Source organism: Gymnoscopelus microlampas, assembly GCF_963454915.1.
Source record: "Gymnoscopelus microlampas genome assembly, chromosome: 10".
Lineage (NCBI taxonomy): Eukaryota > Metazoa > Chordata > Actinopteri > Myctophiformes > Myctophidae > Gymnoscopelus > Gymnoscopelus microlampas.
Window position 1 is genome coordinate 49,464,853 of NC_139947.1, and position 16,733 is coordinate 49,481,585.

The window sequence follows — 16,733 nt, forward strand, 5'->3', positions numbered from 1 at the left end:
ACTGCTTCGACAGTACCAACTGGGACGTCTTTGAACATCAGGACCTGAATGTGTTCACAGACAGTGTCCTGTGTTATATCAACCACTGCACAGACACTGTCACAGTGGACAAACGCATCCGGGTCTACCCCAACCAGAAGCCCTGGATGACTCGGGAGGTCAAGCGGCTGCTGAAGGAGAGGGACATTGCCTTCAGGTCTGAGGACAGGGCCCTCTACAACACAGCCAGGACCAACCTGAGAAGAGGCATCAGAGAGGCCAAGTCGGACTACAGGAGGAAGATAGAGGACCATCTGGACAGCAACAACAGCAGGCAGGTGTGGCAGGGAGTCCAGCATCTCACCAACTACAGGACCACCCTCGGAGCTGTTGAAGGTGACGCCCCGTTGGCAGAGGAGCTGAACACCTTCTTTGCCCGTTTCGAGGCAGAGCCACCGGAGACAGCCACCACGTCACACCCCACGGTCCACAGCAGCTTCACCTTCACTGTCGAGGAGCATGAAGTGAGGCGCACGCTGAGGGCCATCAACCCGAGGAAGGCTGCGGGTCCCGACGGCGTCACAGGACGTGTGCTGAAGGACTGCGCAGACCAGCTGGCTGGGGTCTTCACCAGGATCTACAACCAGTCCCTCGCCCAGTCCACTGTCCCACCCTGTCTAAAAACCTCCATTATAGTCCCCCTGCCCAAGAAACGCCATATCTCCAGTCTAAATGACTACCGGCCAGTCGCACTCACACCAGTGGTGATGAAGTGTTTTGAAAAGCTGGTCCGGGGTCACATCACATCACTCCTGCCCCGAGGCTTTGACCCCCACCAGTTTGCGTACAGGGCCAACAGATCCACAGAGGACGCTGTAGCCACAGCCCTCCATGCTGCACTGTCCCACCTGGAGCAGAGGGGGAGCTATGTGAGGATGCTCTTTGTGGATTTTAGCTCTGCATTCAACACCATCCTTCCCCACAGACTGGTGGACATACTGCGGGACCTGGGATTTCCACATAACACCTGCATGTGGATTAAGAGTTTTTTGTCCGACCGCAGCCAGAGGGTGAGAGTGGGCCGTCACACGTCCACCTCCCTCAGCCTCAGTACCGGCTCCCCACAGGGCTGTGTACTGAGCCCACTGCTCTACACCCTCTACACACACAACTGCACCCCCGCCCACCGCAGCAACACCATGGTGAAGTTTGCGGATGACACCACAGTAGTAGGGCTCATCTCCAAAGGGAATGAGTCTGCCTACAGGGATGAAGTGGGGCAGCTGTCTGAGTGGTGCAGAGGAAACAACCTGCTCCTAAACACTGCTAAGACCCAGGAAATGGTCATCGACTACAGGATAAATAAAACGGACATTCTACCACTGATCATCAATGGGGACTGTGTGGAGAGGGTGGCCTCCTTTCGCTTCCTGGGAGTCCACATGGAGGAGGGCTTGACCTGGACTGTGAACACCTCGGAGCTGCTGAAAAAGGCCCAGCAGAGACTGTACTTCCTGAGGGTACTCAGGGGTAACAACATCACACAGAGACTGCTGGTGTCCTTCTATCGTTGCTCCGTGGAGAGCATTCTAACGTACTGCATATGCGTGTGGTACAACAGCTGCACGGCAGATCAGAGGAAAAAGCTCCAGAGGGTCATTAACACAGCACAGAAGATCATTGGCTGCCCTCTGCCCTCACTCGAACACCTACACAGATCCCGCTCTTCCAAAAAAACACAGAACATTCTAAAGGACAATTCTCACCCCGGACATTCCCTGTTCCATCTGATGCCGTCAGGCAGAAGGTACAGATCAATTATGTCAGGGACCAGTAGATTTTGCAATAGTTTCTACCCCACAGCGGTAGTTGCACTCAATGCTGCTATGAAGTGATAGGCTGCTGCTATTTATGTTTCTTATGCTGTTTTGTTTTTAAGTTATGTGCAATGCGGGTTGTGCAATAACAGCTGGGATGACATATTAAGTGCAATAGGGGTCTGTGAAATGCAAGAAGTACTGTATGTTGATGCGTGTTTTAGCTATGTGTTTATTATAGATTGATGTTTTATATTGAGTGATTGATGCACTAATTGGTTGGCACTTTTAATTTCGTTGTACCTGTACCTGTACCTGTACAATGACAATAAAGATCTATCTATCTATCTATCTATCTATCGTTTTTCTTTTATTCTAGTTTTTATTTAGACAAGTTAACAAAAACGATAATAAGGAGTAAGGAGTTCATTTAGTGTCACCACGGTTTCCAACCAATCGTCCCCCTGTGGTCTGTGGGTCACACATGTCCGGTGGTCCCCCCCCATGACCTCTCACCTCTCTGCCAGACCTTTCTTGGTGAGCCCGGAGATGACAATGGGGTCAAAGGGCTCCTCGGTGCCTGAGATGGTGATGCCCAGGGGCCCGTTGTACCTCTTCAGCTCCACCGTGTAGATGATCGAATCCGACATCTCCAGCTCATCTGAATGACACACACACACACACACAGGTTTGTATAACTAGACTTGACAGCGTTTTTTATCAATTTAGCCATTTTTAACCGAAAAATAGCAGATCTACAAGCTCTCAACGCGCCGCGCTGCGACGCGTTGAGAGCTTGTAGATCGGCAAATTTTTCGGTGCATGACACTGGCGCGCAACCAAGTATGAATCACGGTTAACTCTTAATTCCAACCCCTAAAATTAACCTCTGAATGTCTCTTCCTAATCATAACACCCCAAGCTGAACCTTTTTTCTAATTGGACCACAAAAATGGTCCTTACAATGTCCATTTCCAAATTCTACTATCACACACACACACACACAAAATAGAATTTGGAAATGAACATTGTATATACAGTATACATACATACATACATACATACATACATACATACATACATACATACATACATACATACATACATACATACATACATACATACATACATACATACATACATACATACATACATACATACATACATACATACATACATACATACATACATACATACATACATACATACATACATACATACATACATACATACATACATACATACATACATACATACATACATACATACATACATACATACATACATACATACATACATACATACATATATACATACATACATACATACATACATACATACATACATATATAAAACTAAAAAGGGATACATTTACTTGCGACCCACAAAAACTGTTCCGCGACCCAAACATAGGCCCCGACCCACAGTTTGGGAAACCCTGACGTAGAGTAGCCTATCTAGGTCACATTCTACACTCCTTTGTAGACGGCTCTTAATAAAACATGTATAAACATACAGTGTTATGCGCCTTTGGACAAATATAGCGACCAGCCCCTCCACCACGCACGCCGCGGCTCGGCTCTTATTTGAGCATGTCACTACTAGTGTATCTGCCTTCATTTTACAGCCACACACACTTGATTGATCTTTTATTGGCCAGTGGTGTAAAGTAACTAAGTACATTTACTCAAGTACAGTACCTACAGTAAGTACAATGTTGAGATATTTGTACTTTACTGGAATATTCAATACTTTTACTTCTACTCTAGATACTCTAGATCAGGGGTCTTCAACAGGGGGTCCGGGACCCCTAGGGGGTCCTCAGAGTTACTACAGGGGGTCCGCCAAATCTTTGTGTGATATGATTTTTTACATCTACAAGCTCACAACGCCTCACGCTGCGAGGCGTTGTGAGCTTGTAGATCGGCTATTTTTGGCAAAGACGTATAGGTGTAGAGGGAAAAAAGAGCTGACCAAGTTAAACAAAAAAAAGTTACATCTGAAACACAATTTTTATACAATATAGAGGGGATCCCTGCTTCATCTCTCTCTCAGCTTGGGGGTCCTTGGCCTGAACACGTTGAAGACCCCTGCTCTAGATGTTATTACCGAAGTAAACCTAGATACTTAGGTTTACTTCCGTAATAACATCACCTCCATTACTGTGTTTTGCACTGCAGTGTGCAATTATATCATTACCTTTAGTAATGGAACACCTCCTACGTAGTTATCTGATAATGTCAAGGTGTACCATTGTCAACCTGACCGAAAACAGCCCTGAGACCGTGTCTGGTAGTCATTAGATAGTAATCATAGATGTCAGACTGACATCTATGATTACTATCTAATAACTACCAGACCAGGTCTCAGGACCGCTTGGTTCTGGAGGTCCTTTGAGTAAAAACACAGAGCTGGGTTATTGTTGCTCCTCCTAGAACATGGAATGCATTTCAAGAAAACTTCAAATTGGATGCCTTTAAAAGCAGTGGTTTTCAACCTTTTTCATGCCATGGACCCCTAAATTGATATAGATTTGGCCGCGGACCACCATCTGAAAACGCTTTGTGCCAGGTGACCCCCAGAAGCAAAGATTTGAGTTAAAAATGTTTGCTTTAAAAAATATATATATATTCAAAGATAATTATGCACACATTTTCACGATTTTTCAAAAATAGCAGATCTACAAGCTCATTTTACGGCACCGAGTGCCACGCAATGAGCTTGTAGATCTGCTATTTTTGAAAAATCGTGAACATTTATTTTTTTAGATTTTTATCAAAAAACTGTTAGGATTTAGGAAACATTTTTAGAATCGGCCTCATGTCTTAATGGGTTAAAAACATTATATTCAAATATTTGAGAAAAAAATATATTTTTGAATAGCCCAAAGTATAAAATAATGGTTTCATTGGGTTACACAGATGCGTTCGCGGTTTAAATGGGTTCATTGATGAGTACTATAAAATGTACCAATGTTATCCTCGTCCTTCTGGATGCGCAGTTTGACCATGTCCTCGGCCTGCTGCAGGATGTGCATGGCGTCCTCCATGGTACAGTTGTCCAGGCGCATGCTGTCGATGGCCAGCAGCCTGTCACCGGGCTCCAGCGTGCCCGTCCTGCCGGGGGAGGGGGGGGGGGACGACAACAGATAAACAAAGTGTCCGATAAAATGAACATCTAAATACTGAATCAAGCAACTTAAACGCTGTTCGGGGTTCTCCCCAAAAGCCTCATGAGTAGACGATAAAATGATGACCAACATTTTCTTTTTTAAAGTGAAATATCCCTTTAAGTAAAAGTATCAATACTGCAATGTAGAAATACTCTGTTACAAGTAGAAGGCCTGTGTTCAAAATGTTACTCGAGTACAAAAGTATTGGCGTCATCAAAATATACTTTAAGTACCAAAAATAAAAGTACTAACATTGTTTGTAAATAGCAGATCTACAAGCTCACAGCGCGATGCGACGCGATCTGCCATGTAGATCTGTAGACCTGCCATTTTCAAATAGCCTAGGTATAAAATAGGGCAAAAGTGGTTCATGTGAGTTTTATAATATCAAAATGTATATCTGAAAAGTAACTAGTGACTAAAGTTGTCAAATAATTGTAGTGGAGCAAAAGTACTATATTTGCCCCTGAGATGTAGTGGAGTAGAAGTAAAAGTACTGAAAACTGGAAATAATCAAGTAAAGTAAAAATACGACGTCAAAATTGAACTTAAGTACAGCTACTTGAGTAAATGTACTTAGTTACTTTACACCACTGTGTGTGTGTGTGTGTGTGTGTGTGTCCATGCATGTCATGGATTGTCAATCCATGATGGGGTGATGCGGGGGGGCGGGACAGACAACAACAGATAAACAAAGTGTTGGACCAACCACGGCCTAGGGAGGGGTAAAGGTGTGGCCTCTTCTGACACGTACGTTAGCGTCAATCCTATTAGCGTCATCTCAAAGTGGGATCTGCCAGGAGACACTAATGCCCTATAATGCCCAGTTCATGCCCTGTGCGGCGGCTCGCCGAAAATAGCCGATCTACAAGCTCACGGCCGTGAGCTTGTAGATCGGCTATTTTCGGCCGTTAAGAGCCCCTCCCTCCGTCCCCACCAGTCAACCTGACCGAAAATAGACGATCTGTACGCGCGTGCATAAGAGTCGTGTCTGCGGCGCTTACAGATCGGCTATTTTCGGTCGGCGCCGCCGCCCGCCCGCCGTGTGACGCTGAATAAAGGTTTAATCCCCCGCAACCTTAATCGACGCTGAGCCCTTCTGAAATGGGGCTGGTTGGTGTTGGCCTACTGTTCCACTTTGGATGGTTCAATCCAATTAGGTGGGGGCTATACGGTGCACACAGTGGATTCACTTCTTTCCCAAATAGAATGTAGTGTTGTTCATGAATAAATAAATAAAAACCTAGACGGGCCTGGACTTTGACCTGCAGCACGTGTCTGACTCCTCATGTCCTACACACTGAGTATAGGTTACTGCCGTCAGGTAGGAGGTACGGGACCCATGCGTTCAACTACAATAGGTACAAGTACTCCTTTGTCCCTATGTCAATTACACTCCTCAATGATGTCCCTGCAGTGGGCAGACGGCGGGGCAGAAGGTTTTGAGGTGTGCCAAGGTGTTGGTCTTATTGCACTATATGCTGAATGAGGTGGCTATAATTATTTATTATTATCATTAGGGAGGGTGATGACTAGGAAGAACTGACTGTACATGTCACTGTGTGTTTATGTTTTTGTCTTTGTCCTGTACTGTATTGTATTGTGTATGCTGCTGGTCTGTGTGTCCAAGACAAATTACTCCCACGGGAGACAAAAAAATAAATAAATAAATAAAGTAACCTTGAACCATAATGGTAAAATTGTAAATGGTGCATTTATATATTTTTACCAAAGCGCTTTACATTGCGCAGATTGTGCATTACATTCACCCATTCACACACACATTCACACACACACATTCATACACCGATGGCGGAGGAAACCATGCAAGGCACCAACCTGCTCATCGGGAGCAATTAGGGGTTCAGTGTCTTGCTCAAGGACACTTCAACACTAACTCTTCTGGGGGAGCTCGGGATCGAACTGGGAACCTCGCGGTTGCCAACCGGCCGCTCTACCCCTGAGCCACTGCCGCCCCATATATTAGGCCCTACTTGCAGACGTTTAAGTCTTTAGAAGTGGATGTGTTTAAAGCTGTAACTTTTTGTTGTGAATAAAATGTTATTTTGACCCATTAATACAATATAACACAACTGTGGTGGCTGTATTTGGTCTCCCTGGACATAATACATCCCGAGGTCTGGAAGGACCACTGCTGGTGGACAGGTGGTACTGCATGAAGGTCAGTTCAACCTCTCTCCTAGGCGTGTGCTCTGTTAAAGTAAGCAGCCTTGGAAACCAGCGGTTACCGAGCCATATGACCCACAGGTCAGGAGCCTATCTCCCGTTTCTGTAGTGTGAGGCGGCTTGACGTACGGGTCCAGCCCCTGGGACATGACGCTAGCATGTTGCAGGGACTTGTGGTGGTAAATATTTCAGCACTTTCAGCGTGCGGGACTCGGGTTCGAATTCCACACAGGACATGACAGTTACAGAGCAGAGGCGGCGATCCTGCGAGTGCTTCCTCTCCCCCGAGCACCCATGGGAGAAATGCCGAGCACCCACACCTCATGGGCCGTGGCGCTGGGCCAGATTTACATTACAGTCACTTCAAACCCATTGAAGTTAAAGCAATCCACGCACAGCGTCTACATCTATGCTGCTTTAGCAGCTGGGCAGGATGTATACGCTGTTGGCACTCAGCAGCTTTTGTAACCTTTGGTAGGTGTGAAGTGTGTGTGTGTGTGTGTGTGTGTGTGTGTGTGGGCGCGCAGTGGTGGAAAAAGTACTCACATGTTTTATTTAAGTAAAAGTATCAATACTGATGTAGAAATACTCTGTTACAAGTAAAAGGCCTGTGTTCAAAATGTTACTCGAGTAAAAGTACAAAAGTAGTGGCATCGAAATATACTTTTAAGTGCCAAAAGTAAAACTACTAAAATGCTTGAAAATAGCAGATCTACAAGCTCACAACGCGTCGCATCACGACACGTTGTGAGCTTGTAGATCTGCTATTTTCAAATAGCCTATGTATAAAATAGGGCTAAAGTGGTAAATAGTTTCAAATAATTGTAGTGGAGTAAAAGTGCTATATTTGCCTCTGAGATGTAGTGGAGTAGTAGTAAAAGTACTGAAAACTGGAAATACTCAAGTAAAGTAAAAATACGTCAATGTGTGTGTGTGTGTGTGTGTGTGTGTGTGTGTGTGTGTGTGTGTGTGTGTGTGTGTGTGTGTGTGTGAGTGTGAGTGTGAGAGAGTGTGTGTGTGTGTGTGTTAGATAGCAGCACCGACTCGAGGGAGTGAAGGCACAGCGAGATGTTTCCTCCACAATTAAAATAGACAAAGATTTTTTTTTAAAACATAAGCGTTCTGCTAGCGCTTGTAGCACGTATCTTTTGTGAAATCATCAATAAATGCCTTCTTGCATAATGTCAGTGCAATGGCATTAATTCATTACTTTGTTGATAAAGGTGCTGAAATGCTGAAACAAGTCATGAGTCATGTGTGTGTCATAAAAAGCCCTAGGACATTCATTGTAAAATCGTACCACTGTACTACAAACTGTACATTACTGCAGTGGTTCTCAAACTTTTTTATGTCAAGGACCCCCTAATTGACACTTATTACCCCGCGGACCCCCATTTGAAAAGATAAGCCAGGGACCCCAATAAGAGAAGGTTTTTACGGCTCTCTAGCAGTGATTCTCAACCATTTTAATTTCAAGGACCCCCAGTTTGACATGCATTAGGGCTACGGACCCCCATTTAATGGCATTTATACCTCTGGGACCCCAATTCACATTGTAAAACCAATGTTAATTTAACTCTGAGAGTGTACAAATGGAACCAAATGGACCCGTTAGGGTCCATTTGGTTCCATTTGTACACTCTCAGAGTTACAGACCCATAAGGGTCCATTTGGTTCCTGTCCATCATTTAGCTGGGGACCCCCTGGAACCCCCTCAAGTACCCCTGGGGGTCCCCAGACCCCACTTTGAGAACCAATGCATTACTGTACCACTGTAGATTAGCAAACTGTTGATAAAGCGCGCTTGATTCGGGTTTAGCCCCCGCACATAATTCGGCGCCTATGTTACAGAGTATAGCTTTAACTGAATCATTTCAGAACTGATACCAATAAGCTCATCGATATGATGCTAATGATTGAAGATGACACTTACCTGTGAGCGATGCTTCCTTTCTTAATGTCAGAGATGATGAGGGGCTTTCCTGGTTTCCTACATGCTGGGGAAATAATGACAAGTTAAACTGAATGAATGCTTTATCTTAGTTTACAACAAACCAAAACACACTTTGTGTGCACATACAAGAAAACCATCATCATCATAAATGTACACATCCAACCAGCTCACACACACACACACACACACAATCCAAATTCAATGACCGAAAAAGGGAATAGGCTGAAGCACAATGCTTTTTCTTAATCCTTTACAATCCATAATAAAACAGAATATCGGCTGCAAGATAGAGAAAAAAAGAAATGAATTCACTCAAAATTGTAATCCTGAATTATTTTACCTTTTAAGCCTTTTTTAAATATCTCACTCATCACTAAAGCTATTCCATAGTTTAAAGGAGTACAGTAGTTCACCCAAAAGATTACTACACCCCATGAAGCATTGGATTCATGGAGATTCTTTAGTTTTTGTCGCATTCCTAAACCAATAATTTGATGAGATAATCTGAGCTCAGTTTGTGTTTTATATTTGCTTACTTGCTTGTTCATTGTATTATACAAGTTACATTTCCTTTTTATATATTGTAAGTTTAATATACATTACGTACTACATATATTTTTTTTTAAAAGATACGTATTTGCTTACAAGTTAAATGTTGTAAAATATAAACTTTAATCAAATCAAGGTTCAAACAGAAACTTTTTTTTTTAAATAGGTTTTAAGATGTTGCACTTTCCTTTTTTTAAAAAAAACAAATGATCAAAACAGTAAATGGGTGGTCTAGGGCAGGCCTCACCAAAAATCATGATCGGTCAGACTCAATTCTCAATAAAATTCAAGTTCCATAATTTTCCTGTTATTCTGAACAGTTATAGAAAACATACTGTATATAAATCATCCACAATCATCCTATTAAGTCAGTCAGTCAGAGCATATAAATGAGTAATGGTAAATAAACAGAGGTCCCAGGCCAGCATAATTTGTCAGACATAATGAGCTGGCCGCTTCAGTGCCATTACATTACATTAGTTCACAGCTCACTGCTTCTGAGAGGAGATTTACTATCCTGTGTGTGTCAGCGTTATTATAAGATAAGCTTGAGCAACACTGCCCCCTAGTGCAGTGGTTCTCAAACTGTTTCATGTCAAGGACCTCCCAAAATGATATGCATTTGGCTGCAGACGCCTCCATCTCAAAAATATTTCATAACAGGGATTTTTCAAAAAATAGCAGATCTACAAGCTCATAGCGCGGCACTCGGTGCCGCGCTATGAACTTGTAGATCTGCTATTTTTTAATAGCCAAAGTATAAAATATGATTAAAGTGGTTAAAATGATTGTGACACTATTAATTCATTTTTCTGAATGCTGAAAGTTTAATAACCAAAAGTCCCCCTAGTGCATGCGTTTGGTACAGCTCACCGCTCATGGTGATGCCCAGTTCCACTCCTCTCCGCTTGGGCAGTTTGACATGGAATGTACCACTGCTGGGGACCACCGACTCTGATGGAGAACGTCATAGAGGGTGAGAGAAAATCATTTAGATCACATGTATGCACTTCACAGTTTTACACAGATGTGTGGAAGCAGTACCACGATGTTAAAAAGAAATACCCTGTTACAGCTAAAAGACATTCAATCTCAAAATATACTGTACTTAAAGGGGTAGTTCACCCCCAAAATGACATTTTTTTCCCTATGGATTAGTCACCCCATGGACACTTGAATTCATGGATATTTTTTTGTTACTGTCTCATTCCTAAGACAATAATTTGATGACTAGCGGAACGGTATAGGCAGCGGTTCCGGTAGGAGACACAAAGGAGACTCTTTGTGTCTACTACCGGAACCGCTGCCGCTCATCAAATTATTGGCTTAGGAATGAGACAAAAACAATATCCATGAATTCAAGTCATTTTGGGGGTGAACCATCTCTTTATAGCAGTAGTTCTCAAACTTTTTCAAGTCAAGGACCCCCAAATTTATATATATTAGGCCGCGGACCCCATCTGAAAATGAGTTGTGCCAGGGACCCCCAGAAGAGAGGATTTGTGTTAAAAAAGTGCAACATTTTCCAATACTTTCAAAATTGTTCTTTTTTTTTATATTCAAAACTAGCAGATGTATAAGCTCGCAGCGCGGTACGAAGTGACGCGCTGTGAGCTTGTATATCTGCTATTTTTTAACAGCATAATTTAGCTGATTTAGACTGATGATAGGTTCTTGGTTTACCTATGATCCTAGATTACCATGTCTGTGCATTTGATGTATTACCTCGTGTTTAGCTGTAAATCGCTCTGGATTAAGTCGCATCTGCTAAATGCCTTTGTAAATTGTAAACAAACACTTCAGGTATCTTTCAAATAGTTGTTCTAATCTAGCCTGGTAAAGCCCCTCCCTCCGGAAAATCTCATTTCCATTTGATTTCAGGAAGGAGTCTGGCCTGAAGGCTTGTCTGGGCGTTTCTAGCCCGTTCACCAAATGGACGAGCCTATCAGCGTCGTCGCTCATCGTTCTGTGATTGACAGCAAAAGTTGGCCAATCAGGTGGCGAGTTCGAGTGAGCCCTCATATAGACCCCTTAACAGACGACGTCACACTGATAAGAACCAGTATGCGTGCAACCAGTATGCGCTAAATGAAACCCATTCTATCAGGTCTCGCCAGGACGTGCCACACTAGCCAACACACAAGAGGGGGTTGGGGTGTGCTGAAACTAGCGCACCCCGAAACAACAGGTTGGAAATTGATTGCGTGAAACAATCACCTGCGCATCCAGTCTCAATGTTAGTAAACAATTAATTGGTCTATATGTGGTCAATTATCATGACAGAGCCTATTTAAAAATAAAAAATCAGAGAACCGGCAGGGGCGGGCAGTGACACGCATGTATGGTGAATAAGGCAACCTATTTTGGGCATGGCCGTCTCAAAAGTCCCGTTGCATCACATTAGTTTGGAGGTGGTAAAAATGCACTGGCTGAAGGGGAACACTGCTGATTGGCTGAAGGGGTTGTCACTCAGTCAACGGTATTACTCCCTCCCGATCCAGCCCACAGCCAAAATTGCAGAATGGGCGATCATGCCAGACTCACACCTGGAATAAATTACAAATGAGATTTCCGGAGGGAGGGTTTACCAGGCTAGTTTTAATCAGTATCGGCCCAGAATGTCCCAATCAGTGCATCCCTACAAAAGGAGTCCATCTACAGTACCATGTACCTGCCACATCAAACTCAACCTCCAGGTTGACCTTGTTAGCCAGAGCAGCGTCTCTGAGCAGCTGATGGGCCTCTTCCAGCGTCCCATCCTCTGTGGGGACACCGTTGATGGACAGCAGTCTGTCCCCGACCTGCAGGAGACCGCACCTTCACACACACACACACACACACACACACACACACACACACACACACACACACACACACACACACACACACACACACACACACACACACACACACACACACACACACACACACACACACACACACACACACACACACACACACACACACACACACACAGCATGTCATTAGGGCTGCAACTATCCATTATCTTCTTAGCGCAGGGGTCTTCAATGTTTTCAGACGGACCCAGAGAGATGAAGCAGGGACCCCCACTATATTGTAAAAAATTGTTTCAGATAAAACAGATTTACAAGCTCACAACGCCTCGCGCTAGATCTGCTATTTTTGGCTAAAGTTCTCCTAAGAATAGGGATTCTATAGGGTTCAAGTCAAGTGGTTAATGTAAAAAACATATCCTATCACACAAAGATTTGGCGGCCCCCCTGTAGTAACTCTGAGGACCCCCTAGGGGGCCCCGGACCCCCTGTTGAGGACCCCCGTCTTACTGTATGCCGACTGGCATACAGTATTTGGCCTCTATAGAAAATGCATTCTCGAGCTGTGCTTTTCAAAAACAAATAAAAGCCCCATTTTGAGGTCCCGACCCATAGTTTTCAGAACCTCTGAATCATCGTACCGATGCTTATTCCTACGAAGGGGTAAACACGGAGTCTCTGTCAAGTAGGATTAATTCACTCTGCCACCGCTACTCATTAAGGCTGCATCGACGCTGACAGACCCAACATCATTACATTATGTCCTACTCCAAGAGGTCGCCCGTGGGGATTAGTCACAGGATACCTAGGGGAACGGGCGCCGTCGTTAATCTTACACGGCAACGCTAGACGCCGCGCGTCCAGCTCTTTGTTAATTGGGCCCCGTATCGTGTCACCGCCATCGATGAATAAATAAAATAGGGAGGCTTTTAAAATGTGCAAATATACCAAACCAACCCGGGCGGATCGATGGCTTAAATCGACCGACACGTTGTTGGAAAGTGGTCCGACATCGAATCTGGAGCTTTAACCAAAACGGTTGTGATTAACCCTTTAAAGCAGGGAACGCATCTGTGTGTAACCACTTTAACCATTATTTTATACTTTGGCTATTCAAAAATAGCAGATATACAAGCTCTAAGCGCGGCACCGAGTGCCGCGCTAAGAGCTTGTAGATCTGCTATTTTCCTTTTTCAAATCATGAAAATGTGTGCAAATCTTTGAATGTATATATAGTTTTGAAGCAAACATTTTTTTTAACTCAAATCTTTGCTTCTGGGGGGGTCCCTGGAACAACATTTTGGGTGGTCCTTGACATGAAAAAAAGTTTGAGAACCACTGATATTATAGCAACATAATACAAAAATAAAACTGTTAGGATTTATCTCTTTTTTTAATTAGCTCCGCCCCCCTCAGCCAAAAGTACACCTTGCGTATGTCACTGATCACATGACCTCAATCAATTATCCAGTTCTAAGCAACATAGAAGGGGAGGGGGGCTTTTTTCTTATTTCCACACAACAGCTCTAAGGTGTATTAAAGACATAGTTCAATGTTGAAAATGAGTGGTATTCCCCTTTAACTTTTCCGCTCTTCATAAAGTAGTTTATTTTGATTTGTAAAGCAACATTGGCTACTAAGATAAGCGCTACAGAAGTCTAATGTATTATTATTATTACTCAAACGTAGGGGCCTGGGACTCCCAGGGGTCCTTGAAGGGGTTCCCCCCCCAGCTGAATGATTGATAGTTAGGAACCAAATGGACCCTTGAGGGTCTGTAACTCTGAGCCTTACGGGTCCATGTGGTTCCATTAATACACGCTCAGAGTTACTTGTAGATGAAAATTGTGCTTTGCAGTATTGGGCTCCCAGAGATAGAAATTGTCCTAAAAAAAAGGGGTCCGTGGCCCTATAATGCATATCAAACTGGGAGGGTCCATGTCATCTTAAAAAGGTTTAGAATCACTGGTACAACACCATGACCATGAGGTTTACATCTATAGATGGCATAACGCAAATAACACTCGTAGCCACCGGGAAAATATGACCTATGTTTTCCTTACGAAACAGTACTGGGAGGCTCTAGTTTCAAGGTGACTCTGCGTATGGCTATTTGTTTTTTTAATATATATTTTATACAAGCGTGCACTTGTATTACTATACTTTTGGAGGACCAAATGTAAGTAGTAGTAGATTAGATGTCTTTATTATCCACAAGGGGAAATTGTTATGCTCAGGTCAATGCATACATTCAAGTAGTAGGATTTGAGAAATGGACATAGTGAGGAGAGGACCATTTTCCTGGTCCTCACAGGAGAGAAATGTTTTTTTATGGTTTTTAGGCTTAAAATAACGAAAATATTCAGTTTGGGGATTAGGATTAGACATTTAGAGGCCAGGGTTAGGGGATAGACTTTTCCCTATTTTATACCTAGTTGTGCGGTGATGAAACACACCGGAAAATAACTGGTCTACAACAGGGGTCATCAGCATGCTGGCTTGTGGTGGACATTTTTTCAAAATATTTTTTTTTGCCACGGACATACAAATGAGTGGACATTAATATTACCAGAAACACAAAGAGCTAACCCCGAATGACCATAACAGGTCTGTAACTCTGAGAGTGTACAAATGAAACCAAATGGACCCTTACGGGTCCATTTGGTTCCATTTGTACACTCTCAGAGTTAAGGGGTCCTTAGTCTGGGAGGCATTGCGTCGGAGCTTGGACAGCAGGGGCGCGGCCACTGCGTTGTGATTCAAATCAACAGCCAATTAAGAAATGGGGGCGGGATCCACATGCAGTGGGTGTTGCATCTAAATAGGATCGACGGGAAGCAATTTCCCCTTGAGACATTTCGGCCGCCATTGTTGTGTACTGCTGTTTGCCTCTCGTTGGACTTTTTAGACGAGTTGCACAGCTCTCAGACCGGTAAGAGGCGTGTCCGCTCAGATTCTGAGCGTAAGTTACATCCCGCCCACAAATACCAGGGCTCTGGCCCAGAAGTTCCTCGCCAGAGCTGGCGAAAACTTCTGGGAACTCAGATTAAGGGGTCCTTGCAAATAAAACATTTGAGAATCACTAGTACTAGTTGGACCCCTAATGTGCCATAGTGTCGCAGAAAATGAGTGTTGTGAAGAAAACCTGGAGAATGACATTCAGTAATTGGGTCTTATGATCAAAATAAGAACATTATAATTAAATCTAAAACCTGCCACGGACAAGACCAAGTCTTTGACACGGACACACTTGTCCATATACGGACACATTGATGACCCCCAGTCTACAAGCTCACATCTGCTATTTTCAATGCTCGTCCTAACATTTTGATGTCCTCCCAAGTATAGCAAGACCAACCACGTGTGTGTGTGTATGTGTGTGTGTGTGTGTGTGTGTGTGTGTGCATGAGTTTTTACCGTACCTCTCGGCCGGGCTGTCGGGCTCAATAAAGCGAATGACGGGGGGAGCGGACAGGGCCTCGGTGGCGAAGACCCCTCCCTGGAGCTGGACGCCGAAGCCCGTGAGCGGATCCCCCCGCAGGATGACCTCACTGGTCTCCACGTGGACCACCTGACCCCCGGGACCCACCGAGCTGGACGCCAGCGACACTGAGGAGGAAGAGGAGGGAGAGAGAGAGCAGAGGGTTATTCTAGTTCAATAAAACTAAGGGAAAAAAGTGGAGTTAGGCAAAGGCAAGTTGTGACAAAAAAACTAGCCTGGCATTGGGCCAGACTGATTACGTGGATTCACTCTCACGAACCTCCCCGGTATCAGTCTGGACTTCGGCCTATAGGCAAAGAATATGAGAAATAAGAAAATGATTTTGATGCTTTTCACTGTTGTACGGACAGCAGTTGAAACGCAGTCACTGATTGGCCCAAGGAGATTCATCCGTGTCATTTTAAGATTTCTTTGGCTATTCAAAAATAGCAGATCTACAAGCTAAGTAAATCAAAATTGAAACACAAACCTATATTAACCGTGGGAGGGGAAGGGAGAGAAATAATATGGTGGACCAAAAAAAAAGGCAAATGCAGAAAGAGTGGGAAGAGAAAGAAGACATGTAACCTACAGAGACAGCAAGAGAGAGAGAGAGAGAGAGAGAGAGAGAGAGAAGGGGGGGGGGAGAGGATGAGTCATTCATGCTAGTTTTACGTCAGTACCGCCTGAAGTCAGCGATCCAAGGGTTGTCATCACAGGTTGGTGATATGTAAAAAATAATTCTCCCAAATTTAGTCTTTATGCCAATCCCCCTCGACCCCCCCCCATGTGTACAGTC

General features: G+C 44.0%; 1 protein-coding gene across 1 annotated transcript in view; it reads right to left on the reverse strand.

Moving 5' to 3' along the window:
* Window positions 1-16,733, reverse strand: part of LOC311053853 (glutamate receptor-interacting protein 2-like) — a gene marked incomplete at its 5' end in the record, with an annotated part of 110,750 nt that overhangs the window by 17,793 nt on the left and 76,224 nt on the right. Inside the window, 6 exons of the mRNA XM_084069587.1 lie at window positions 2,313-2,457; window positions 4,767-4,912; window positions 9,089-9,152; window positions 10,532-10,612; window positions 12,330-12,475; window positions 15,876-16,062. Coding sequence (XP_083925713.1) covers window positions 2,313-2,457; window positions 4,767-4,912; window positions 9,089-9,152; window positions 10,532-10,612; window positions 12,330-12,475; window positions 15,876-16,062 — 769 coding nt within the window. The remainder of the gene's footprint in view (window positions 1-2,312; window positions 2,458-4,766; window positions 4,913-9,088; window positions 9,153-10,531; window positions 10,613-12,329; window positions 12,476-15,875; window positions 16,063-16,733) is intronic.